Raw genomic sequence first — 27,198 nt, 5'->3', positions numbered from 1 at the left:
GTGGTGAAAAAATGATAAAAATTTAATTTGGGTACAGTGTTGTATGACCGCACAATTGTCATTCAAAGTGCGTCAGTGCTGAAAGCTGAAAATTGGTCTGGATAGGAGGGGGGTTTAAGTGCCCTGTAAGCAAGTGGTTAAAAACACTTTGTTCTTTATATATATCCTTTGTGCCTTGCTGTGGCCGGATAAGCCGCTTATGCGGTATTTTTAGTATACCTTATATGCATTAATAATCTCCAGACTGATATTTTCACCTTAGCGCAGCGTATCTTTTGTATACATTGTATTGCACGGCATATGAAACGTGTTCTGCGCAGGCAGCTAGGTGATTTCCACATTTGAGGCAATATACCATCGTGGCTCGCAAATTCCCTTTTATTTAAAAAAAAGAAAAAAGACTTGATTCTCCCATCCCCATACTTAATGGGGATGGGGGAATCCGCCTCGCTGTACTTTTGTATTCGGACAGTGGGGAGACTTCCTCACCGTCAGAATACACTCTCATTGCTGCTATCCAATTCCTTATCCTGTAAAGGCCACTATACATGGCTCTCTTGAACAGTCCACTGACACCTATTGTATTAAAGCAACTAACCCGCAGCTGCCTGAATACCATGGCGCTGCTGAATAGTTTGCATTTAATAGGATGCAGTCAGTGTTCAGCCAAAAATCTTCCACCCAGCTTTGCCGATTTTTAAATTATATTGTGTCATGCTGGGTGGGGCTTTTAGGTTCACCCATGGCTTGAATTTCACCTGGGTCAGCAGGAATCATCTGAAATTCTAGCAGCCTTATGTCTTATCAGGAACATATCATATGATTTTTCCAACTCTAGACAAAACAAAACTTACCGATGAAGAGGTCTCAGCTGCCAGCCTTGCTGCATATCTGGCGATCAATCTGTGTTCTTCATCTAGGCGGCTGGGACTGTCCAGCATTCTGTGTACAGGATCACACAACAGGAATACATGGTAAAAAAAAATTAAAATATTTTAAACAATTATACGCCATATTTATATATTGCATGCTTGAAAATAACAGACTTTAATACAAAGTAAATTGCTAGCCATAACTTTTTTTTTTGGATAGAGGGGGGTGGGTTACAATGGCTATCGGCTTTGTTATTGGCATTTGTGTCACCATAAAGGAAATGTCCCCTTTCTTTCTTGCCCCAGTAACCTGGGAAGTAACTGGAAGTTGGGGCAAATCGGCAATAAAAACCTGACAGAGGTTTTAACTTTTGGCCCTCTATCAAAAATGTTTATGGCTCCTTATGGAGAGATTGGAGATATCACCCCTTATGTTCAGTCTCCTTGACCATCTTTTACAAGCAGAGGAAGTGTATGAAAATGTCTTCAATAGGGATATAGAAAGCAGGAAAAATTTTAATTCTAAACCTAGCAAACTGTAATAAAAAGTTTTTGGATGACATATTATTTAAAGGTTAATATATTGGGAGCCTATGATGCATCTATAGTACAAGGTATTGGATATCAGCTAGTCAGAATTTTTAGTGCCTGCTTATGTAGCATTTTCCAAAGAAATTATGGAGTCAATCATTTACATAAGCACAGTCATATACAGTATGTACAAGTCATACCAGCATACATATTATTGCATTGTGAATGCTATGTGTCATTTTCAAACACAAAAATACAGTAGAATTGACAGTAATTAACTATGCTAAACACAATTGATCACAAAAAAATTAAAACATAATGAGAAGATGTAGTCCAGGATAACAACAAGAAAAATCTAACAGCAAAGGTAGGTGCACCAAAAGGGTTACATAGAAATGTAAACCGTAAGTATGGTGTACACAGCAGGTCCTTTTATTACCACTCAACGTTGATGTCTCTTTTTATACACAGTAAAATACTGATTCGTACTTAGTATCAAAATCCAGTTTATAATCAACTTGCTTTTACTACACAGCTGCTGACAACCATCCGTTCCACGGTTTCTGGAAGCACAGAAAGCTTAAGGCATACATACAAAAGGTCACTTGTAGTTTGGGGTCCTATTCATACTTGTCCGTTTTGATGGAACAAAACTCTTGCATTTTGCTGCATGAAATTCCATTTCAAGTAGAAATCCCATTTTCCCCATGTGGGTTGTTCACATCTAAGCATTGCATTTTAGTGTGAAAAACATAGAAAAACTCTGAGGGTCCATTCACATCTACACGTATGTTTACCATGTGCCCACAGAACAGTGTAAATCTGAGCAAGTACATATAGTAATGTGTTAGCCTTTATACTATTATGTTCCATATTTATAAGAAAGGTTTCACAACTGAAAAATGTTCATTGTTGTACCAGTAGTAGTGTAAAAGTCTAAGGAGACTTCAAGTGTGTTAATGAATTTCATATCATGCATTAAACACTTCAGCTGTACGTTGTGCAGGAGGTTACAGTGGCATCATTATCGCTGAAGAAATACAGATGATGATAACAGTAAAAAAAAAAATTAAACAAAATAAATATGGCACAGTAACTTTCTGATTGATTCATTATTTAATAGGTTATGTAAGGAACAAGCCTACATTTCTTCAGTGCATCAATCACTTAAGCTATATAGACATTGTAAGACCTGGTCGTCTATGTTTGCCTGGCTAGTGAGCTGCATATGTTACAGCATCCATTCTATGAAAACAAGTGATATGCCAAGCCGTAACTAACCGTGAAAGGTTGTTCTGGATCATGTTGGCATACACCCCGATGAGAACATGTTCATCAGCCAGCCTGTCTGCCACATCCAGGCTGTACTGTAACCTAAGAGAAGGTTTGGGGAAATACATCAAATTTTACCAGGAATCAGAAAAAGTAATAAAAATACCACAAACTGGAAAGCTGTTAAAGGGCAGAATCAGAAAATAAAAACATGCAGGAAATTCTCTCTCCTCAGAGCAAGACAGGAGATACATGCTCTGGTTAGTTGGAAAATAACTACATTTATGTACCAGCCTAATTTAATCAAATTAAAAGCTCAGCCATCTGGGAACAGCAACTGGCAAAACTGATCGTGCTGTGAATTCCTATTTCATTTTCCGTCCTGGTAAATAAACACAACCTGGTACAGGACCAGTGGCAGAAGAAAAGATATATAGCACAAATTGTATATAAATTAAATGATTACAGTAAGTATCCACACCTGGAAACTCAAGGAGTTGGGTCACTAATCCAAGTTGCCAAAAACATAAGAAAATGCTAGCATATAATCTCTCTCCACACCCTGTAAGCTAATACTGTATCGGCATAGATCAAATATTGTTTTTTTTTGTCAAGCAGCAAACATGTAATTTTTAAAAACTAAGAAATGTGAATGTCCATCAAAAACAGATGGTGCTGTCTCTGAAGCATATAGATTATATACACTTTTTGGTAAATTTAGTCGAGGAAGTAGCCATGAAGATTCAGATGTGCTGGCAACACATTACTTACCATCACACCAAAAGGTAAAACATCTTAGCTCTATGTTATCAAGAGTGTATGAAAAATGGAAAGCCTACTTAGGGATTCATATTACCCCTTCCTATAGCCTACTATACATGTAAATTACCCAAGCCTTTATAAGGAACACTTGAGTACCTGGCATTCCCTTTCTTTTTCCTGGGTGGGCAGAATACATGCAGCAAAATTACATATCTTTCAAAACTTTGTATTAATAATACCTATACCAAGTTACACCTTAAGTATTGAACTATGCAAATTGCTACAAACTGGGGACACATGAGACCCAGAGCAGCTTCCCAAGCTTTATATGTATATATGTAATAAACTTTCGGCTAATCTAAAACCTAATATGGTTTCCGCTGCAATATACCGTCCTTCTGTTTCTAAGCTTTGACTACCTCCAAGAGCCTTGGAGGGCAACCAGTTCTGAATGTTTTAGATATATTCAGATCTCCTATTTCCTCCACTCTCCCCTGAAAGATAAATCTGAGACACTCTAGTCATATCTAACTTTGAAAGGAGATGCTCCCAACAATTTAAGTAAACTTTCATATATGACTAAGTGGCAGGAAGAGCTGGGAAGAACAATGAACCAGGTGGAAAAAGATTTGATCTAGTTGCAAGTTGCCAAGCGTTCTTCTAACGTACTAGCCTTGGAAAACTCATAAGGTTTTGATACAGCTGTACCAAATCCCTACAAGTATAGCTTAAAGTGGAACTTTAGTCAGAAAATGAAATCCTGATAGATTACTTCATGCTGGCCCCTTTTGTATGTACTGTATACCTATGTAAGATATAAAAAAAAGTGCCTACACTGCTTAAAATTCAGAAATACATGGTCTCATCCTGCTTTGCACAGTTCTCAGTTCTCTATTCTTGGCACTGTGCTGAAAATCAGAGCCACTAGAGGCCTATCTGCTGACAGCCTAAACATTTACTACTGCTCCAGGGCTCTGGACTTCAGCAAAATGGCAGCATCTGGCAAGCAGATACAGGAACAATGCTGGAGGCAATTTACAGCACACACTAACTTTGATAGCATAATTATTAACCGACTGCCGACCAGCGCACGACGATGTACGTCGGCACAATGGCACAGCTGCACAAATGGGCGTACCTGTACATCCCCTTTAAATCATGGGCTAGTGGGCACTCGCCCACCAAGCGGCACGTGCCCGCAGACTAGATGTCCGCCGGTGGCCCGCGATCGTGACACGGAGAGGCAGAATGGGGAGATGCCTATGTAAACAAGGCATTTCCTTGTTCTGCCTAGCAACATGAGAGGGATCTACTGTTTCCAGTGATCGGGAGCAGCGATCTCAGTCATGTTCTAGTGAGCCCGTCCCCCCACAGTTAGAACACAGTGAGGGAACACAGTTAACCCCTTAATCGCCCCCTAGTGTTTAACCCCTTTCCTGCCAGTGTCCTTTACACAGTAATCAATGCATTTTTATAGCACTGATCGCTATATAAATGCTAGTGGTCCCAAAATAGTGTCAAAAGTGTCCGCTGTGTTCGCCGCAATCATGCAGTCATGATAAAAATCACAGATCGTCGCCATTACTGATAAAAAATAATTAACAATAAAAATGCCATAAATCTATCCCCTATTTGTAGACACTAACTTTTGCGCAAACCAATCAATATACGCTTATTACGATTTTTTTTTACCAAAAATATGTAGAAGAATACATATCATCCTAAACTGAGGAAAAAATTTGTTTTTTTATATATTTTTTTGGGATTTTTATTATAGCAAAAAGTAAAAAATATTGCTTTTTTTCAAAATTGTCGGTCTTTTTTTGTTTATAGCGCAAAAAATAAAAACCGCATAGGTGATCAAATACCACCAAATGAAAGCTCTATTTGTATGGGTGTAACATCGTACGACCGCGCAACTGTCAGTTAAAGTGACGCTGTGCCGTATCGCAAAAAGTGCTCTGGTCAGGAAGGGGGTAAATCCTTCCGGGGCTGAAGTGGTTAATGTGGAATTTATGTTCCTTGCTAAAGAACACAATATTTTTTATTAAGCGGTTATGGGTAAAGTTCCACTTTAACATGTATCAACCTCCTAGCCACTAGCTTTTTTGCGCTTTCCTTCCTTTGGGTCCCATATCGACTGGCACTGCCGCTACATTTTTAAAACCTTTGGATCAGAGTCCATAATCTCATATATGCATCAAACTTCGCTTGCCTTACCAAACTGAAAAACCCCACGTTTAACCAAACCGAAAAAGTAATAAAACCATGAAATATATTTTTAGCATCTAGACAAGAAATCACCAGATTATGGGATAAGGTAACTCATGTTACCTTACAAGGAGGTTAAACAATGAGTCACGGGCACTATGATTAATGGGAAGTTCACAGCTATACTCACCAACATTAACAGGAAATTCTTGAAGGTCTGATCTCCTTGGATTCAATATCTTTACTCTGATGTTGCATACATGACAGTATAATTTGCTATCCTGCATGAGCCTCATCCTCCCTCCTGATCGAACCCCCACCCCTTACTGTTCTCTTTTCTCCTTCTTCTCTTCTTTTGCTATCAGAGAATAAATTCTCGATATTTCTTCCTTCCCTTTCACCCAAACTGTCTACATATTAACTGGTCAGCCCATTTGGAGAGAATGAACTCCATGAGACATTTGCACACACAGGGCTCTACCATTTATTCATAGGTCCTCCTTATATAATAAAACTTTTTGACTTTTCATTCACATGGAGTTGCAACATTTTTTTTCCCTAAGGAATAACTCCACTCTTTGATTTGCTTCTGCACCAATTACTACACATGCTATGAGTCATTCTTCCTAATTTTACAATTTATATACTTTGCCTTTGTATTGTTATTCTATGGTAAAGGCAACTTGGACATTTTAATGTATATTGCTTGCTTCGTATACTTAAAATAAATTAAAAAATGTATAAAAGGAAAATGATACGCCTTTGCTTTTACCAAGCTTCTCTCTATTAAGGTGATCAAGGGGGAAAGGAACTGCTATCTACGGGTATGTGCACATGGACAATTTCTCCTTTGGTTTTGACATTTTTTAAAGCATTTCTGAAGGATGCAGTCAGCCAATTCTGTTGTGTTTTAATATTTAGGAATCCTTAAGAATGCATAAAAATATCTTAAACACTTCTCAAATGCAAGCCATTTCCCTAAAAGCACCTGTGGGTTTGACGCTCACATACACCAACTACGTAATTTAATACAATACACAGTACCAAGCAGAATGCTTTTACAGCACACCATACTAAAAGAACAAAAAGCCGTCTGTTGCAAATTGTCAAGATGTTATATTTAATACATTTTTGTTGCATATTTTAATTATTGTTTTAACCATGCAGAGATGCATTTAATATTTCTTTAGTAGTAGCATTCAGGCTTGGATTACACTTGTGCGATGAGGAAAGCCTGCAAATCCACTGCGGGTTCCCACATCGCACTCGACTCGCACAGCAGTTCACACTGCCATATGCAAACTGCTGGGAGTGTCAATGCAATATTAATGACACCCCAGTTTCAGCTTGCATATCTCAACTGACAGTTCGAGCATGAATCGGATCACGTGGGTATGAACATCCATGCAATCCGATTCTGGTACGGACCAAAAAAAAGGTTCCTGTGCGAGTTTGGTCCGAATGCGATATATGCCATACTATCTTTATGGCTGAAATCGCACGGGCATCGCATGTGATTCGCACCACACACAAGTGTGAACCGGGACTTAACCACACACATTACCTTAAATTGTTACTACCGGTAAAATAAAAATGACATACAGTGCATCCGGAAAGTATTCACAGAGCTTCACTTTTTCCACATTTTCTATGTTACAGCCTTATTCCAAAATCGATTCAATTATTTTCCTCAAAATTCTACAAAACAATACCCCATAATGACAATGTAAAAGAAGTCTGTTTGAAATCTTTGCAAATTTATTAATGTATTAAAAATAAAAAACAAAAAACAAATAAAAATCACATGTACATAAGTATAAACACAAACACAAAATTGAGCTCAGGTGCATCCTGTTTCCACTGATCATCCTTAAGATGTTTCTACAATTTGATTGGAGTCCACCTGTGCTAAATACAGTTGATTGGACATGATTTGGAAAGACACACACCTGTCTATATCAGGTCCCACAGTTAACAATGCATGTTAGAGCACAAACCAAGCCATGAAGTCCAAGGAATTGTCTCTATAGACCTCTGAGACAGGATTGTATTGAGGCATAGATCTGGGGAAGGGTAGAGCAGCAGCATTGAAGCCCCCATTGAGCACAGTGGCCTCCATCATCTGTAAATGGAATACGCTTGGAACCACTAGGACTCTTCATAGAGTGGGCCGCCCCGGCCAAACTGAACGATCAGGGGAGAAGGGCCGTAGTCAGGGAGGTGACCAAGAACCTGATGATCACTCTGACAGAGCTCCAGCGTTTTTCTGTGGAGAGAGGAGAACCTTCCAGAAGAACAACCATCTCTGCAGCACTCCAACAATCAGGCCTGTATGGTATAGTGGCCAGACGGAAGCCACTCCTCAGGAAAAGGCACATGACCGCCTGACTGGAGTTTGCCAAAAGGCACCTGAAGGGCTCCCAGACCATGAGAAAAAAAATTATCTGGTTTGATGAAAGAAAGATTTAACTCTTTGGCCTGAATGGCAAGCCTCAAATCTGGAGGAAACCAGGCACCACTCATCACCTGGCCAATACCATCCCTATAGTGAAGCATGGTGGAGGCAGCATCATGCTGTGGGGGTGTTTTTCAGTGGCAGAAACTGGGAGACTAGTCAGGATCGAGGGAAAGATGAATGCAGCAATGTACAGAGACAACCTTGATGAAAACCTGCTCCAGAGTGTTCTGGGCCTCAGACTGGAGTGAAGGTTCATCTTCCAACAGGACAACAACCGTAAACACACAGCTAAGATAACAAAGGAGCGGCTATGGTGTAACTCTGTAAATGTCCTTGAGTGGCCCAGCCAGAGCCCAGACTTGAACCCGATTGAACATCTCTGAAGAGATCTGAAAATGGCTGTGCATCGATAGGTGTGCCAAGCTTGTAGCATCATACTCAAAAAGGCTTGAGGCTGTAATTGGTGCCAAAGGTGTTTCAACAAAGTATTGAGCAAGGGCTGTGAATACTTATGTATACAGTATGTAATTTTTTCCCTTTTTATTTTTAATAAATTTGCAAATATTTCAAACTTCTTTCATGTTGTAGAATTTTGAGGAAAATAATGAATTTAATCCATTTTGGAATAAGGCTGCGACAAAATCTAGAAAAAGTGAAGCGTTGAGAACACTTTGCAAGTGCACTGTATCTGACGCAGTCAGTCATTTAGTAGCATTTACACACAGCAGCCTCCCCATTTTATTACTGGATCTGTTGTTTTTACACTTAGTGAGCAATTTTCTTTCCTGCAACCCGTGGTGTCATGTAAAGCAGTGGTTCTCAACCTTAGTCCTCAAGTACCCCCAACGTGCCATGTTTTCAGGTTTTCCTTTACTTTGCACAGCTGCTTTGAATCAATGACATGTATTGATAAGAGTTATTTTATCTAAGGGAAGTGCCCAAAAAATGGCCATTGGGGGTACTTGAGGACTGAGGTTGAGAACTACTGGTGTAAAGCTCAGTAATCATTTAGCAACCAAACCAAATTTACTTTGCTGAAGTCAGAGAAGTATTGTATCCCCCCACTGGTTGCTGTGTATACTACACTTGCACCATTATACTGAATACAACCCATAAGAGTGTCAGGGCCTGGATTTGAAACCGAAACCTCTACTGTGTCAAGCAATGTCTCCTCTTCCTGAGCTAAGCCATATGTCTTGTTCTTCGACTACACTTCTGCCTGATCCCAACCTGCAACTACTTGTTATCGACCTTTGGTTTGTTCACTGACTACGCTTCTGTTTGATCCCTTCCTGCTTATCTAAACCAAATTTACTTTGCTTTAGTCAGAGCAGTATTGTATCCCCACTGGTTACGGTGTATACTACACTTGCACCATAAGAGTGTCAGGGCCTGGATTTGAACACGGGACCTCTGCTGTGTGAAGCAATGTCTCTCTTCTTGCTGCGCTACCTAGAATGCTGGACAGTTCTCTGGAAAATTCCGTGAATGATCCTGTCTTGAACCCTGAACGCTTTGCTCCTCCCAAAAAACTTCCTGATTTAAGCCATGTCTCTGCACTTCCTGTTTGCCAGATTATTGTGCTCTCTCCAGACAGTATCTCACTCCTGTCTTCCCTGCTGCCATCCATATTTTGCAACCACTCGTTATTACTTGGCTTGTTCTTTGACTACACTTCTGCCTGATCCCAACCTGCAACTACTTGTTATCGACCTTTGGTTTGTTCACTGACTACGCTTCTGTTTGATCCCTTCCTGCTTATCTGCTACTGGACCCTGGCTTGCTCACCTCCTGGTGGGGCGATCCCGAGGATCGTGACCTGGTACTAACACGCAGCAAAATTCAACTCCACCTTCATGAGCTCTGGTGAACACCAGTTTGTACTTAGGCTTAATGTACACAGGACATTTTAAAACCTCTCCTGAACGATTTAACTTTTTTCAAATAGTCAAAAACGTGGCTTAAAGCGAGTTACCGCGTTTACAGGCTGTTACAGGCATTTGACATTTCAAATACCTCTGAACATCCGTCCTGAACGCATTTTTTTGCTTTCCAAAAGAAGCTTCTAAACTCAACTGCCGAGAAATTACTATAAATGACCCTGTGTACATGTACTGATAAGATAACAGAGGAGAGTTCAGGGGCAGCTGAAAAAAACGCCCAACTGCTTCTAAACGTCCGTTTACCAGCAGCAGTGTACAAGAAGCCTTATACTCTGCACCTCAGGTGAGCCGCATCATTCACCAGGGAGACTGCCGGTGTACCTATCCTGCTGGTTGGTTAGTTCCGCTACTGCTATAGAAACTGGTCTTCGAGCCTGACCCCTGATTGTGACAAAGGTTCCTACATAGAAGGGGAGTAAGTGGTGGTTTACCTTTTATGAAACTTTTTGTTGACTTTATTGATATACTGTAAGGTTTGTATACAGCATTGCAATTAAAATACAAAAAAACTGCATCCAGCTAATAATATATTAGTCTTAATTAGTTGAAATAAAGCAAACCACTGCATGTTCCAGGAGGCTGTTAGTTATCCAAGTGCAGCTTTTTGCACCACACAGCTATAACTTACCCCTTTCCTTTCAGCAGCACCGGAGCTGCCTTAGCCAGCTGTCGGCTCTGTACTATTTCGGGGGTCTTTTGGGAAGACCTGTGTATTATGACAATGCAATAACCACAAAGGCACAGAGAAAAAAGCAGTATGACACTTTAAGGGGATTTTTGGCACGTTTCAGAATGGCAAGTACGTAACAAGCTATAGATGTAGTGAAATACAACAATAAAATACAGAAAGGAATTTGGATGCAGAACAGACTCTGTCTGTAATGTTTATCCAAGCAAGACTAAAACATATAATGATGCTGCTTAGCTTTCTAGTCTGTTTCATGCAATGCAATTTTCTGCCAATGACTTCAACTTGTCTTCTAAATCATCCAGTTAATGTGATACATTTGGTTACTCCTGCAGTAGGTTTCCTCCTCGTGTCCTTTTTACATTCAAATCCTTTTATCTGAATGCTTACAAACTGAAACCACAGTTATATGTTCTATCTTACAAATAATCTATGATTCCAGAACAAGTTGCCTTTTCATTTATGGACTAATGAACATGCGGGGCTTATTCAGCCAATCAGTGTTGGAGAACAACATTAACGTACAAGAGGCATTTCCATTTAGTAACCCAATTGTACCTTTAACCAATATATAGCAGCCTCAGTAACAGAAGACAGCTTGGTTATAGTTATTCTCATCTCTCTGCCAAATAATGCCAGGAGATATTTGCAGTGTTGTATTCTATCGCTTCTGCTGTTACAACCTTCTCTGCAAACCTTTGTTGGGCATCTATGGCATTTGTATAGGTACATTTGATGCAGTATAAACGTATAATCTTTACAATAAGGTGCTTTTTAAAATTCTTTTCTATAGACAGATACATGTAGCTCTAGCCAGATTACTTTCAATACCATAAGCAATGGTGACTAGAGGTGTTTTTTTGTTTTTTGTTTTTTAATAGGGAAATTACAATTCAATTCAATTGCATTTTACTCAAGTGCAAACCCAGTTTAAATTATATGCTATAAAATTTTATTAGTCTGCACAATTTATTTTTTGACAATTACACTGTTGTATGGGCAAGTGTGTGATAATGGTTTCCATGTACTTTCTAACACGAGAAACACAACAAAGGGCAGAGAAGTTTCACTAACATTACAGCACAAGCTATGTTTCTCTACTATAGCAGTAATTTATACACACATAAAAAATAACCAGAAATGTATATGGTAAACAGTACTTCCATGAAGCTGAAGTGTAATTCAGACCAAAACTTTTACTCAAAAAATACAAGGGTTTCTGTAATAGAATCATGCATTATGTTCTTTCATAATAGACCGTACACACAGAAATAAATCTGGAGAGAAGTTACATTTTATGTGACATAAAAATACTGTCACAAATACTATTGTAAAAGCAGAAATGAATTAAATACTGAAACAGTATGAAGTTAAATACAAAATTAATGTTTGTTTCCACTTTTTGTTCCTTTGTTCGGTTATGCTAAAAAAAAGTTTGCTTTTAGTACATTTTTGTATATCTTATTTATTTGCCAACTATTGGCTGCTTGTTTCTTTGCCTATAATTCAATGTATTTTTCTGTTGTGCAGCATAAAACTTCAGAACCGCTGCAAAAAACGAAATCACAATTTGCTGAATTTTATGAAGCTTATGCCATTATATTTCAGAACGGACTACGAATCAACACCAGCAAAAACACACACCTAAAGAGTGAAAATTCCATTTCACTTCTATTTTTAAGAGTTAAGAGTTCTTATGCTGGCCCAGAGAAAAACAGGAAAATATTTTGTAAATCATATGAGAAAAATACCAGATTTACTTTACCTGCCACATTTTAAGAGACTTCGGTGAAAGGACAAACCTACACTGTAGCCAATTTGCTATGTAGTCTACCGTATTGCAGCAAGACATAAGCTACTAGGGTTACAGGCTAAAAGAATCTAGTAAACCTAAAAATGGTTTAGTGTGCAGTCAAAAGCACTAGCTAGGTTAGTATTTGGGTTTTCTCATACTGACCGTGGAATGCTCTGCAGTTGGCTTACATACAGCTTTATCAGTGAATGCTCATCTGTCACAGGATTAGTTAGGCTTACAGTGTCAGGTAACCTGAATGAGTCAAACAATGGAATCTGCAATTATGTTATCACAGTCACATGCATGTTTCAGGAGTAAGTACAAAAAAAGCTTCCACGATGCAACACAGTGTTCACACAGCAAACAGTGTCCATTTTAAGGAATTATTCATTTATAATTATGTTCTACATTATTCTTACTAAAGACCTTATGCCTTCTAACAATGCCATTTCCTCCCTTACGGTCCTTTAGCATAATTTTTGCTTGCTCCCAAACCTCTGCTAAATATAACACTTTCTTGCCCCTAGTCTCCTTCTTACATGCAACTTATCACGTACCTTTTTCCATACACTTACTACTCTCTTCCTACTAACTTTTTATTCTTAAAACTCCCTTCCTACTACCGCTTTCTTCTATATTATCATCCTCCTGCCTCCCTCTTACATACATCTAAATTCCTATTATGTCCTCCTTATTGTCACATCTCCCTTTCCTGCCATCGTTTTCTCTTTGTGATCTACAGTCTACACCATTCTTCTATACAGCTGCATTGCTCATTTCCTCATTTTGTCTACTTCATCCTCCTACATGCTTTCTTTCTGTTTTCCTCCTCCTTTGATATTGCTGCATTCCTCTCATCTCCTCTCTCTATACTGCATCATCCATCTTACTGCCTCCATTTTGCTTGATCATTCTTACTTCCATACTGCTTTTTTGCTCTTCTTCCATACTGCTCTATTCCTTTTACCTACTTCTTCCATAGTGCCTTATTCCTCTTAGCTCCTCCTTCCATAGTGCTCCATTCCTCCTTACCTCCTCCTTCTATATTTCTTCTTCCATTTTATCTACTTGCTCTTCCTTACTCAATGCTTCCTTCCTGCTACCTCTTTCAAACTTCCAGTTGGAATACATCTATGTTTAACAGGATTGTTAAATTGTCGGGATGGGATCATAATTATTACGTTGCTTTGTGCTTTTTTCTTTTTATTAAAAGCAAGCATGCAGTCTGCATAGTGATTTCATTAGAAGCAGTCAGAGTGAGCTCATAGTTTGGTCACTAATCATGGATGCTTGCTGCATCATAATTGTAGTGTTTTTATTTTGCATGTGTACAGATTAAGAAGAGATCAACCATAAAGATGTTTAAATGTATAAATCAAAGTGTGAAAACATTATCTGCGTGACATCAGACCCACACACAATAGGATAACCATGCAGTGGGCTGGGCCAGCCAGTCAAAGAATGCAAGATTTACTATTGATATCACTGTGGAAAGATACATGTCTTAATGTAATATTAAGCCCTCATATTTTTTTTTAAATCAAAAAGTAAAAGTTTATCAAACTGTCAGACATACAGTACTTGAAAGAAAGCAAAAAAGTTTCAGGGTAACAGCCAGTAGCCATAAGAAAGCAATGTACAGTACAAAAAGAGGCACAATAAGGAACAGTGGTGTACATACAGTGAATCAGCTGACAGGAAACAAATATCCAGAGGGGGTATAAACCTCAGTAATTTCCAGCTCAAGACATAGGATGGTTTCAAGCTCGACTTCCAGGGAAGTATGTACTACCCCCAAATCCAGTGGAGCCAGACCTGGGGAAGCCAACCAGGGTTCCCACAATTTTTCAAACTTTGCTGGGCATCTACAGTAAAGGTGTTCCAATTTTGGGTGGTGCCATGATCACCGCCATAGAATTCCTGTTTTAGGATGACTCCTTTTCTCTTGCAGCATTCTATGGAGTCACCCTTCTAAGTAGGGATTAGAGTTGGGTCTCCCTACATTGTGTGCATCAACAGAAACACACAGCCCCATAGTCTAGCTCCTCCCCCCTGCCTTCTCAAAACTAACAGACCGAAGACTGCACGGTCCACTATTAGCTGCACAGAGAGCAGGGGCCAGCTGGGGTAAGAATTGTAACAAATAGTTTATTGGGGAAAGATATTTTATTGTGCTTAATGTGTTGAGCTAAAAAAACACTGAGGGTTTAATACTACTTTAGGCTAAAGTAATGGTGGTAGTTTCAAATTTGCATCAAGCAATGTTTAATACAAAGCTAAATAGACAAATTAAAGTGATAGATGCATGTTAATTTATTCAAGGATTTGACTGAGGCACTAAACACATTTTAACCACTTCTATACAGGGAACTTTCACCCCCTTTCTGCCCAGGCCAATTTTCAACTTTCAGCGCTGTGACACTTTGAATGACCATGACAAATTTTTAATCCATTTTTTTGAGACAGATAGCGCTTTCTTTTGGTGGTAATAAATCACCACTGAGTTTTTTATTTTTTGCTAAACAAATGAAATAAGACCGAAAATTTTGAAAAAAAATAAAAACCTTTTTTTCTTTGTTTCGGTTATAAAATTTTGTAAATAAGTAATTTTTCTCCTTCACTGATGAGGCTGCACTGATGGGCACTGAAGAGAAGGCACTAATATGCAGCACTGATGGGCGGTACTGATATGCAGCACTGATGGGCAGCCTTTATGGGCACTGATAGGCAGTAATGATAAGCGTTGATAGGCGGTACTGATGTGCACTGAAAGGCAGCACTGATGGGCACTGGCAGGCATCAAAAGGCAGCACTGATGGGCACTGGCAGGCATCGCTGATGGGGCTGCACGGATCATCATCGCACTGGTTATTAGTGCAGATCACCAATGTGAGCAAAGCCACTTATCAGCTCTTCTCTACTCACGCGCTGACAGCGTGTGAGTAGAGGAATGCTGATAACTGGCACTTCCTATTTACACTGATCAGTTGTCAATGGACAGTCAAAACAATGAAACTACCGCCCGGCTGTCATTTTGCTATAGGCCGGGGGGGAAGTGGTTAAATATTATCAGTTCAGTAGTCTGGTTACACTTTACTAAGAACATTTTGTTACATTTATCCAAATAAAGTATTATTTTGACAAAATTGCACTAATTAGTTACACTTTTCACACTAGCTATCGTTTTAGCTTTCCCAGGTAACAAATGTAAAGATATTAATGGCAGCAAAATAAAAATCCTGAGGTACTTACATTTTGTTTGAAAAGTGACTTCCTGAGGGAACAGAGTGGGAGAAGAGTGTGTCATTCATGCTGGTAACAGGTCTGGGAGGCCTATGGGAAGCAGACAAAAACAATTGTCTCTATTAATAATTCCATTATTAATTTCATTTATAAATGCTTTGCGTTTTGCATGTTGAGGTCAAAACTGTCCTTTTGATATTGATCTAAAGGCTTCCAAAAGGTGCTCTTTGCTCTATGATCCAATATAATTATGTCAAACATTATTATCCAACAACCCAAAACTACTAAAAGTGAAAGCCTATATGGAATAGTAAATTACAATTGTACACTGCTGACTTACTCTAAAGCTGGCCATAGATGACCAGCCAGTAGGCTGATCGAAAAAAATAAATAAAAATGAATGGATTCTCCCATCCACCCAAGTGGCAAGGATGGAGGAATCCTCCCTGCTGTTCCATTGTAATCTGACAGTTTCATTGTAATCTGAAAGATGACTCCACTCTCAGAACACACTCATCAGTGATGCAGCAGCTGATTGACAAAATTCATGCATGCCCCCTGGGACTTGCATCCAGTGCAACCACAGAGGCCTTTTACCATGTGATCAGCTGGTCACATGTAAACAGACTTGCCAGGTATCCGTAGCCCTTTGCTCCCACACTGTCTGTGTTAGGATAGGACTGCCGTTAACTGTCAAGAATGTCAGTAAATTGTTTACACTGATAATCAGTCACCCAATCACCAGTGCCATCTATCAGTGCTCAACAATGCTACCTATTAGTGCCCATCAATGCTGCCTAACAGTGCTCATCAATGCCGCCTATCAGTGCCCATCAATGCCGCTTACAAGTGTTACCTATCAGTGCTCATTAATGCTGCCTATTAGTGCCCATCATTTCTGCCTATCAGCATCACCTATCAGTCAGTGCCACCTATCAGTACTCTTCAATGCTGCCCATCAGTGCCCATCAATACTGCCTGAGTTCTGCTTATCAGTGTTCCTTTATGCCCATCAGTGCCACCTATCAGTGCCCATCAGTGCCACCTATCAGTGCCCATCAATGCCACCTATCAGTGCCTCCTATCAGTGCTGGCTATCAGTGCTCATCAATGCGGCCTATCTGTTCCCATTAGTGCCTCAAATCAGTGCCCATAAATGCCTATCAGTGCCTTCTATCAGTGCCTCCTATCAGTGCCCATCAGTGTTTTCTATTGGTGCTCATCAGTGCCTCCTATCAGTGCCCATCAGTGCCTTCTATCAGTGCTCATCAGTGAATCCTATCAGTGCCTTCTATCAGTGCTCATCAGTGAATCCCATCAGTGCCATCTGCCTTCTCAGCACGGCTCTGAGCGGAGAGCGTGTCTCTCATCGAACATCAGCACAGAGACACCGGCATTGACAGTTCTTTTTCCCTCTCTGTCCGTCCTCTCTCGCACGGGGTGACAAAGGACACAGCTGATCTGCTCCCCCCTCCCCTCTCCTGTGTATGCTCCACGGGCAGTCAAGTGTGAAGCTAATGAGCTCATATCTCCCACAGGGGAGGGGGAAGAAGGGGGAGCAGATCAGCTGTATCCTCTCTCATCCCATGCGAGAGAGGATGGACAGAGAGGGAAATAGAACTGTCAGTGCTAGTGTCTCTGTGCTGCTGTTCAATGAGAGACAAGCTCTTTGCTCAGAGCCATGTGAATAGCAACCCCGCTGGGCCCTTCCCGACAGTGAAGGAATGCCAGGGCCCCGTTGCAAGTGCGACTGTTGCGACCCTGGTAATTCTGCCACTGCATTAGATTTACTTCTGTCAAGCAGGAACCGCAATGGATTGAAGTTTAGCCAGTTTCTGCTAAAGCGGTTGCATTTCTATGCATCTATTGCCAGCTTTAGTCCACAAGCACAGATTCTGCCATTTGCTGCAAAAACAATTGCCAACCTCCTCAATAAGCAACCACTACAATACGAGTATAACATTGTTAAAAAAAAAAAAAAAAAAGATATATATAATGTATATATATGTATACACACACACACACACACACAGTATCTCACAAAAGTGAGTACACCCCTCACATTTTTGTAAATATTTTATTATATCTTTTCATGTGACAACACTGAAGAAATTACACTTTGCTACAAGGTAAAGTAGTGAGTGTACAGCTTGTATAACAGTGTAAATTTGCTCTGTCCCCTCAAATTAACTCAACACACAGCCATTAATGTCTAAACCACTGGCAACAAAAGTGAGTACAGCCCTAAGTAAAAAAGTCCAAACTGGGCCCAATTAGCCATTTTCCATCCCCAGTGACTCATTAGTGTTACAAAGTCTCATGTGTGAATGGGCAACAGGTGTGTTAAATTTGGTGTTCTCACTCTCTTATACTGGTCACTGGAAGTTCAACATGGCACCTCATGGCAAAGAACTCTCTGAGGATCTGAAAAAGATCATTGTTGCTCTACATAAAGATGGTCTAGGCTATAAGAAGATTGCCAAGACCCTGAAACTGAGCTGCAGCACGGTGGCTCAGACCATACAGCGGTTTAACAGGACAGATTCCACTCAGATCAGGCCTCGCCATGGTTGATCAAAGAAGTTGAGTGCACGTGCTGCATATATCCAGAGGCTTTCTTTGGGAAATAGCATATGAGTGCTGCCAGCATTGCTGCAGAGGTTGAAGGGGTGGAGGGGTCAGCCTGTCGGTGTTCAGACTATAGGCCGCACACTGCATCAAATTGGTCTGCATGGCTGTCGTCCCAGAAGGAAGCTTCTTCTAAAGATAATGCACAAGAAATCCCTCATACAGTTTGCTGAAGACAAGCAGACTAAGGACATGGGTTACTAGAACTATGTCCTGTGGTCTGATGAGACCAAGATAACCTATTTTGGTTCAGATGGTGTCAAGTGTGTGTGGTGGCAACCAGGTGAGGAGTACAAAGACAAGTGTGTCTTGCCTACAGTCAAGCATGGTGATGGGAGTGCCATGGTCTGGGGCTGCACAAGTGCTGCCAGCACTGGGGAGCTACAGTTCATTGAGGGAACCATGAATGCCAACATGTACTGTGACATACTGAAGCAGAGCATGATCCCCCTCCCTTCGGAGACTGGGCCACAGGGGAGTATTCCAACATGATAACGACCCCAAACACACCTCCAAGATGACCACTGCCTTGCTAAAGAAGCTGAGGGTAAAGGTGAAGGACTGGCCAAGCATGTCTCCAGACCTAAACCCTATTGGGCATCTGTGGGGAATCCTCAAACGGAAAGTGGAGGAGCACAAGGTCTCTAACATCCACCAGCTCCATGATGTCGTCGTGAAGAAGTGGAGGGTTAAGGCAGTGCTGGAAAATAATGGTGGCCACACAAAATATTGACACTTTGGGCCCAATTTGGACATTTTCACATAGGGGTGTACTCACTTTTGTTGCCAGCGGTTTAGACATTAATGGCTGTGTGTTGAGTTATTTTGAGGGGACAGAAAATTTACACTGTTATACAAGCTGTACACTCACTACTTTACATTGCAGCAAAGTGTAATTTCTTCATTGCTGTCACATGAGAAGATAATACATACTCACGAGAAGAGAAGATATATATATATATCACATACATACACTATATTACCAAAAGTGTTGGGACGCCTGCCTTTACACACACATGGACTTTAAGCTTTAACAGCTTCAACTCTTCTGGGAAGGCTGTCCACAAGGTTTAGGAGTGTATATATGGTAACATTTGACCATTCTTCAGGCACTGATGTGGACAAGAAGGCCTGGCTCACAGTCTGCCCTCTAATTCATCCAAAGGTGTTCTGTCAGGTTCACTGACTGTGTAGGCCAGTCAAATTCCTCCCCCTCAAACTCGCTCATCAATGTCTTTATGGACCTTGCTTTGTGCTCTGGTCCAAACCATTTGGTGGAGGGGGGGATTATGGTGTGGGGTTGTTTTTCAGGGGTTGGGTTTGGCCCCTTAGTTCCAGTGAGGGGGAACTCTTAAAGCATCAGCATACCAAGGCATGTTGGACAATTTCATGTTCCCAACTTTGTGGGAACAGTTTGGGGATGGCCCCTTCCTGTTCCAACATGACTGCACACTAGTGCTCAAACAATGTCTATAAAGACATGGATGAGCGAGTTTGGGGTGGAGGAACTTGACTGGCCTGCACAGAGTCCTGACCTCAATCTGATAGAATACCTTTGGAATGAATTCGAGCGGAGACTGTGAGCCAGGCCTTCTCGTTCACATTAGTGCCTGACCTCACAAATACACTTCTGGAAGAATTGGGGAAGAGGAGAGAGGCGCCAGGTGACCAATAGTGTAAAACAGTTAAATGAGTAAATATAAAACACTGTTACAGTGTGGGTTCCCTAACCCCAGAGCAGGCTGCCTGTTTCCAATGGATACTACAGACAATTCTCACTGATTTTTTTGTCTCCCATTCCCATCCAAATTCCCATCCAGAGTATATAAGAGACACTGTTTTTATATATGGGTGCATAACCATTTTCATTTCCACAATTCTGGACATTTCATTTACCACCTTTTTGACCTTTTATCAGACAAGCTAGGGCAGCGCTTGTAATTTTTGCTTGTTTGTTTTTTGAGCTATACACTTCTGGAAGAATGGTCAAACACACTCCCATAGACACACTCCTAAACCTTGTGGACAGCCTTCCCAGAAGAGTTGAAGCTGTTATAGCTGCAAAGGGTGGGCCAACTCAATATTGAACCCTACGGACTAAGACGCCATTAAAGTTCATGTGTGTAAAGGTAGGCGTCCCAATACTTTTGGCAATATAGTGTGTGTGTGTATTATATATGAGCAAATGAACACTATGGAGGTTATTTACGAAAGTCAAATTTACTTTGCACTACAAGTGCACTTGGAAGTGCAGCCGTCGTAAATCTGAAGGGTAGATCTGAAATGAGGGGAAGCTTTGCTGATTTTATTATCCAATCATGTGCAAGCTAAAATGCTATTTTTTATTTTCCTTGCATGTCTCCCTCTGATCTACAGTGACTGCACTTCCAAGTGCACTTTCAGTGAAATTTTAAGTGCACTTTGCACTTGTAGTGCAAAGTGGATTTGCCTTTAGTAAATAACCCCCTATATGTATTACACATCACAATACTTACCAAGTGTCCCTTTTGCAGCAAGAAAGTGGAAAAGAAATATAAGCATATATATATGTATAATTATATATGATTATACTATGATTATCAGGAAATGCTAAAAGTAGATTTATGTATTAGTTTTTGTTTGGTTATGATAAAAAATTTAGCATAAATCAAATGTAAAATACTACTCTGTAGTCTAATTAAAATTGAACTCCAGCCTTACCCTTTATCTTGCACAGTTTTACCTCTTCTGTACTAAAATTGCTAACTCACTGCACACTGTAAGCATCTCACAGCGTGTATAAGATGTTACATAGTCAGGTTGAAAGACCATTTAGTTTAGCCAATAGCAAAAAAACAAACAAATCAAAAACCCATTATATACAGTCATGGCCAAAAAATATTGGCACCTCTGCATTTGTCAGATAATGCAGCACTTTACCCACAAAATTGTCATTAACAATTATTTAGGCATTCTCATGTTTATTTCTTTTGTTTGTATTGGTAGGACACAAGAAAGTCGAGAAACAAAAAGCCAAATCTGCCACATTCCACGCAAAACTCCAAAAATGGACTGGACAAAATTGTCACCTTCTCAAAATTGTAAGAAATAATTGCATTCCAAGTTTGTGATGCTCCAGTAATTTGTAATTAGACTCACCTGTATTAACAGGCACTGACAATATAGAAATCACCCCAGCAAACAGTTAAAAATGGTGAAAAATTGACTGTTGTGTGTCTCTGTGTGCCACACGGAGTATGGAGAAAAGAAAGAGCATCATAGAATTGTCTGAGGATTGAGAACAAACAGGCGGGCTTTTTTATTGCAGAAGAGTCCTGCAATGTTTCTTCTGCAATAAAGTACACTTACTTGCCTGTTTTCAATTATCTGCAGAATGTGTGCCAGGATGATTGCACTCCTATGCATGCGCTGGAGAGAGGTCACCCTGTGCCAGCCAAACAAAACTGCCACAGACCGGCATCCAGAAGAACTCGAGGGGGTTGCTGGCGCCAGTAAGAGACCTTGAAGCAATGGGACTGTTGGAGCCAAGGAAAGTTTGTGTGCCTTTAGTTCCACTTTAGCGGTACTTTCATACTCCTTGTTTGCTTTAAACCATGTGTCCTTGGCTGGCCCTTGTGAGAACAGTAGTCCTATTGACCTTTTTTTTGCTTGTCAGGTTGGCTCTATTACTCATTGATGGGAAGCCTATGACAGCAAGACAAGCGGAAAGGAAACAGTGGGGCATTTTAAGGAAATCTATAAATGATTCAGTGCCACTACTTGGAATATAACTGTCACTTTGCTCTTTCCTCCTGTCAGTAGGCTCCCTGCACTGCAGCACACCTGGCTGGCTCTTTGTGCTGTTTCTCCTTCCACTACTTTGAGCTCTGCTATACAGACTATACAGTAAACTGCAAGAAGCTGGTAGCAAGTCAAATTTAAAGTGTCACTAAACCCAGGACCCTGCATTCATTATATCTGGTTTCCCACAGTACACAAAACATGGAAATGCAATTATTTTAGTAGATATAAACTGTTAAATACCTTTTCTCATCAGCAGTATATAGCAGTCTTGTGACTTCTTTCAGTGTCTGGTTAAAGCTTGTAGAAGGAGTTTTTATTCTACTCTGACTGCCCTATGAGGCTGCATGACCCCTTAGCCTCTGTCTGGACAGTGCGGATTGGCCCTGTGCTGATCACATGCACCCCCCAAAAAAACCTCTAGCAATACACACCAAACTAGGCATGTGCAGAGTGCCCACAAGGCTCTGTTCTATCAGGAGATGGATTGGAGACAGTGGAGGAAGGAGAGGATCAGAGAAGACAGGATCAAACAGCCTTTTTACACAACACGGAGGATTAACCCCTTAGGTTCCACAGTGAGTATAACAAGCATGCTTTACTGCATATACAGACTGATTTTACTGTTACACTAAGTACACTGCTTGCATTTAAAAAAAAAATAAATAAAAAAAAAACATAAAGCACTAATGATTACAGAGCTCCATTGCCTTTTTTTATCTGCCTGGAGTCCAGCTTTAAAACCATGCCACATATTTTATTTTCTGTACAAGCTTTGAAATCTTTACACATAACCATCAGAGTGGTGGTTTATAGTGCAATATAATAATATGGCATGCAAATAACTTCATCAATAAGGGGATTTTTTTTTCATGCTCTATTTAGTGGCGTTTTGTTAGCCATTTCTAAGGTATTTAAGCCTGGATGGTAGATATTTCTGCAGGAGTGCAGGTTAGGCTTTTAAGTAAGCAATCCTGAATTTACAACCCATTTCTCTGCTACATATGGTTTAAATGGATACTGAAGAAACCCTAAAATCCATTACAGCATAGGCACAAACTGCACGTGTTAAGGTCATACTGAAAGAAAAGTAATACATGAAATAAATAATGGAGATCATAAATGAAAAGCAAGCTTTCAGAGGGCAGAGACTAGCTGCAATCATGTAATGGCTGTGAATTATGTGTGATAAAATGTTTCATAAGACAGGCCTGGTGCCGGCATTCTCCTCTACAATGACATGTTTGGCCAGCTGAGCAATTTAAGGGCACTGGTCATATGTTCAAAGTCTGTTCATTCATGTGTCCTTGGCTTTTAAGGACTATAGGTCACTAGGAGAATGAAAATCAAACTTACAGTTACAGAAATCCATTAGCTTTTTGATGTTTTTTTACATTTGCACACGAAAAGGGAATAGCCAATGATAATGGTTTTAATACAGTGTGTAATGATACACAAGAGGTGCTGATAGGTCTTTAGATTTTACCCCTTCACCTATCTTAAAAAAGCCAAAATTATATCACATAAAAGTGCATATGTTTAGTTAGCTTAGTATTAAAATTTTTGTACATGTGACAATACCAAGATCTACTTTTTTGCTAGGGCCTCTTTACACCATCCATATATCATTCGGATGGTTGGGATGCAAAACCAGGTGGCGCCTGTTGCAGTATCATAAATGGCTGGAATTATTGCACCTTTCAAATTATTTTCACATTTAGAAACAAACAATAGTCAACACTGCCAAATCTGATGAATAAGCAAGATGTTTCAGCAGTCTGGACTGCAGATCAACCAATGGCAGCAGTGTATGAGATGGAATGATCATGAGAAGAAACGGCACCTTTTACAAAGTATGAATAATGAAGGCCACACATCTTCAGAGCCTTCTTCTCCTTGAACTTGATGGACATACTACCTGTGTCTTTCAACCTGACTTGCTTTGTAACATTCTCTGATATTCCAAAATCATGACATAAATAACATCAACATTTTCAGACACAATAAACTTGATTCACAAAGCACACACAAATAAAATTAAACTTTTTTTTTTATAATAAAAATAGCAGTTATTTCAGCTGAAAACTAACGAGGTTTGACAACTACAGTCATATGGCTGAAAAGTAAAAACCCTACAGTGGAAGTCTGGTCAAAACCCAACTACGCTTAAACCTGCTCCCACCCCTGTTCTAAGCCCTATACTAACTACCCTGTAAAGAAAAGATACGCGTACTTACCTAATCTAAGGGCGCTCTGGTCCAGTCATATGAAGCACCAACTTCAGGACAAAGGAGGTACAGCCGACAATGGATATCCCATAGTCACCCTTTGGGTGATATCACCAACCAGGCACTGCAGCCATTGTCGCTAATCTGTCTTCTCCCCTGAAGCCTGCTGCTGGGGAGATCACGTGACCAGACTAGAGCTCCCTTAGATTAGGCAAGTATAGATCTCTTTCCATTACAAGATAGTTAGCATAGGGCTTAGAATGTAAATGGAAGCAGATTTACATTTAGTTTTGACCAGACTTCCACTTTAAGCTGGCAATAGATGGACAGAAATTCAACCAGTTCTGCAGTACTGATCAATGTATTGCCAGCTTTTTCCTGGTTTGTGAATTGAGCCTAGTGACCATAAAAGATCTTTTCTTTTAAATGACACTAAAGCTTCATTTTTTTTTAACCCTTTCATGATGAAGCCTATTTTTGAAATTTGGTGTTTACAAGTTAAAATCTGTATTTTTTGCTAGAAAATTACTTAGAGTTCCCAAACATTATATATATTTTTTTAGCAGAGAATCTAGAGAATAAAATGGAGATTGTTGCAATAGTTTATATCACATGGTATTTGTGCAGCAGTGTTTAGTTTATATCACATGGTATTTGTGCAGCAGTGTTTTAAACGCAAATTTTTGGAAAAGGGACACTTTACATGAATTTAAAAAAATCCAAACAGTAAAGTTACCCCAATTTTTTTGTATAGTGTGAAAGATGATGTTACGCCAAGTAAATAGATACCAAACATGTCACCCTTTATAATTGCACGCACTCGTGGAATGGCGACAAACTATGGTACCTATGAATTTCCATAGGCAACGCTTTAAAATTTTTTTACGGTTACCAGGTTTGAGTTACAGAGGAGGTCTAGGGCTAGAATTATTGCTCTTGCTTTGACGATCGTGGCGATACCTCACGTGTGTGATTTGAACACCGTTTACATATGCGGGCGCGACTTCCGTATGCGTTTTCTTCGCTGCGCAAGCTCGCGGGGACGGGGGCACTTTAAAAAAAAAAAATTTTAATTTATTTTATTTATTTTTATACTTTATAAATTGTGTTTAAAAATTTTTTTTTTTTTTTTTTTTTTACTTTTATTGCTGTCACAAGGAATGTAAACATCCCTTGTGACAGTAATAGGTGGTGACAGGTACTCTTTATGGAGGGATCGGGGGTCTAAAAGAAAAACGGAAATGAAAACGAAAACGGCGATTCTGAATACTGAATTTTTTTTTAAAACCGGCGCCATTGGCAGCCGAGTAAACGGGAAGTGACGTCATGACGTCGCTTCCGCGTTTACATTGAGAAGGCTGGAACGAAGCCGCCCACAGCTTTGTTTCAGCCCGCCCCCAGCCGCCGGAGGCAGCCGATCGGACACCGGGCCTCCCGATCGCACGGGAGGCCCGGTAAGAGCGGCGGGGGGGGGGGATGTCCCCTCCCGCTCCTCCGGTATAACAGCCGAGCGGCTTTTAGCCGCATCGGTTGTTATACTTGGGTAGCCGATCGCCCGCTGTAAACAATGGTACCGGGATGATGCCTGCAGCAGCGGGCATCATCCCGGTATAACCCCGGAAAGCCGAGTACGCATATCTGCGTACGGTCGGCGGGGAGGGGTTAAATAACAAAGATGTCATACTTACCTCCACTGTGCAGCTCATTTTGCACAGAGGGGCCCCGAACATCCTCTTCTGGGGTCCCTCGGCAGCTCTCAAGGCTCCTCCCTGCATTAGATAACCTCCCAGAAGAAGCACTCTCCCGGGGGGGGGTTACCTTGCAGGCGCACTCCCAATTCATTCCATAGAAGCCGAATGTATAACTCGGCCCCACCCCCACGGGCCATTGGATTTGATTGACAGCAGCGGGAGCCAATGGCTGTGCTGCTATCAATCCATCCAATCAGGACCCGAGACACCGGCTTTTGCTGGTGTGCTCGTCCCCGGGACGTGATAGAGGGGGTTCAGGTAAGTAAAACGGGGGCTTGGGGGGGCTGCAGCATTACAGGTGGTTTTTCACCTCAATGCATAGAATACATTAAGGTGAAAAACCTTGAAAGTTTACAACTCCTTTAACTGTAGAGCAGAAAGAACACTTGTCATCTATGAGATACACCACTCTTAATATTTGGGTTTTCTTTCCTTATACGCAAACCTCATTATAGCTCTGAATGAATGCTACTCTCAAAGCAGTCAAGTTCAGTTTATATAATATAGAAAAGCTTTTAAACAACATGCTACTAAACTAACTCTTTTTATGTATATATACAGTGGATATAAAAAGTCTGCACACCACTGTAAAAATGCCAGATTTTTGAGATTGAAAAAATTTAGACCAAGATAAATCACTTCAGATTTTTTTTCCACCTTTAATGTGAACTCAAATTTGTACAATTCAATTAAAAACAAAGCTGAAATTGTCGTTTAACCCTATAGCACCGAGCGTAAATATGCGGCCCAACTGTACTGGGCTTTTTTCCGTGCGGCTGCATATTTGCATATCTGTCTTTGTGCTGGGAGTGCGCCACACTGCGCACACCCAGCAGAGACCGGGGGCTCACCGAGAGCCCCAGGCCTCGTGCTTACGATCGGGACCCGGAACTGATTGGCTATCATAGCGATCAGTCACTATAAGGCCCACCCCCGTGTTTTCTCTCTCTGAATGGAGGCGAGAGATACATTGTATCTCTTCCTTCGCAGAGTGAAAAACAAAAACAAGTGTGTAAAAAAAAAAAATAAATTAATT

General features: G+C 40.5%; 1 protein-coding gene across 17 annotated transcripts in view; it reads right to left on the bottom strand.

Moving 5' to 3' along the window:
• DTNA (dystrobrevin alpha) overlaps positions 1 to 27,198 on the bottom strand; it is a 393,012-nt gene that overhangs the window by 71,545 nt on the left and 294,269 nt on the right. For 10 of the 17 annotated variants that reach the window (XR_012244518.1, XM_073631546.1, XM_073631548.1 and 7 more), the window contains exons 10-13: positions 15,785 to 15,865; positions 10,678 to 10,755; positions 2,685 to 2,777; positions 855 to 942 (exon numbers count right to left, since the gene is read on the bottom strand). Coding sequence is in view for 16 of the 17 variants with exons in the window: in XM_073631546.1 (XP_073487647.1) it covers positions 855 to 942; positions 2,685 to 2,777; positions 10,678 to 10,755; positions 15,785 to 15,865 (340 nt within the window). In the remaining variant the exon portion in view is untranslated. Of the gene's footprint in view, positions 1 to 854; positions 943 to 2,684; positions 2,778 to 10,677; positions 10,756 to 12,694; positions 12,785 to 15,784; positions 15,866 to 27,198 lie in introns of all 17 variants that reach the window. The other 7 variants (XM_073631552.1, XM_073631553.1, XM_073631555.1 and 4 more) reach the window with 3 other exon arrangements.

Source organism: Aquarana catesbeiana, linkage group LG05 (assembly GCF_042186555.1).
Source record: "Aquarana catesbeiana isolate 2022-GZ linkage group LG05, ASM4218655v1, whole genome shotgun sequence".
In the NCBI taxonomy this organism is placed as follows: domain Eukaryota; kingdom Metazoa; phylum Chordata; class Amphibia; order Anura; family Ranidae; genus Aquarana; species Aquarana catesbeiana.
This window is presented reverse-complemented; position numbering and strand designations above follow the sequence as displayed.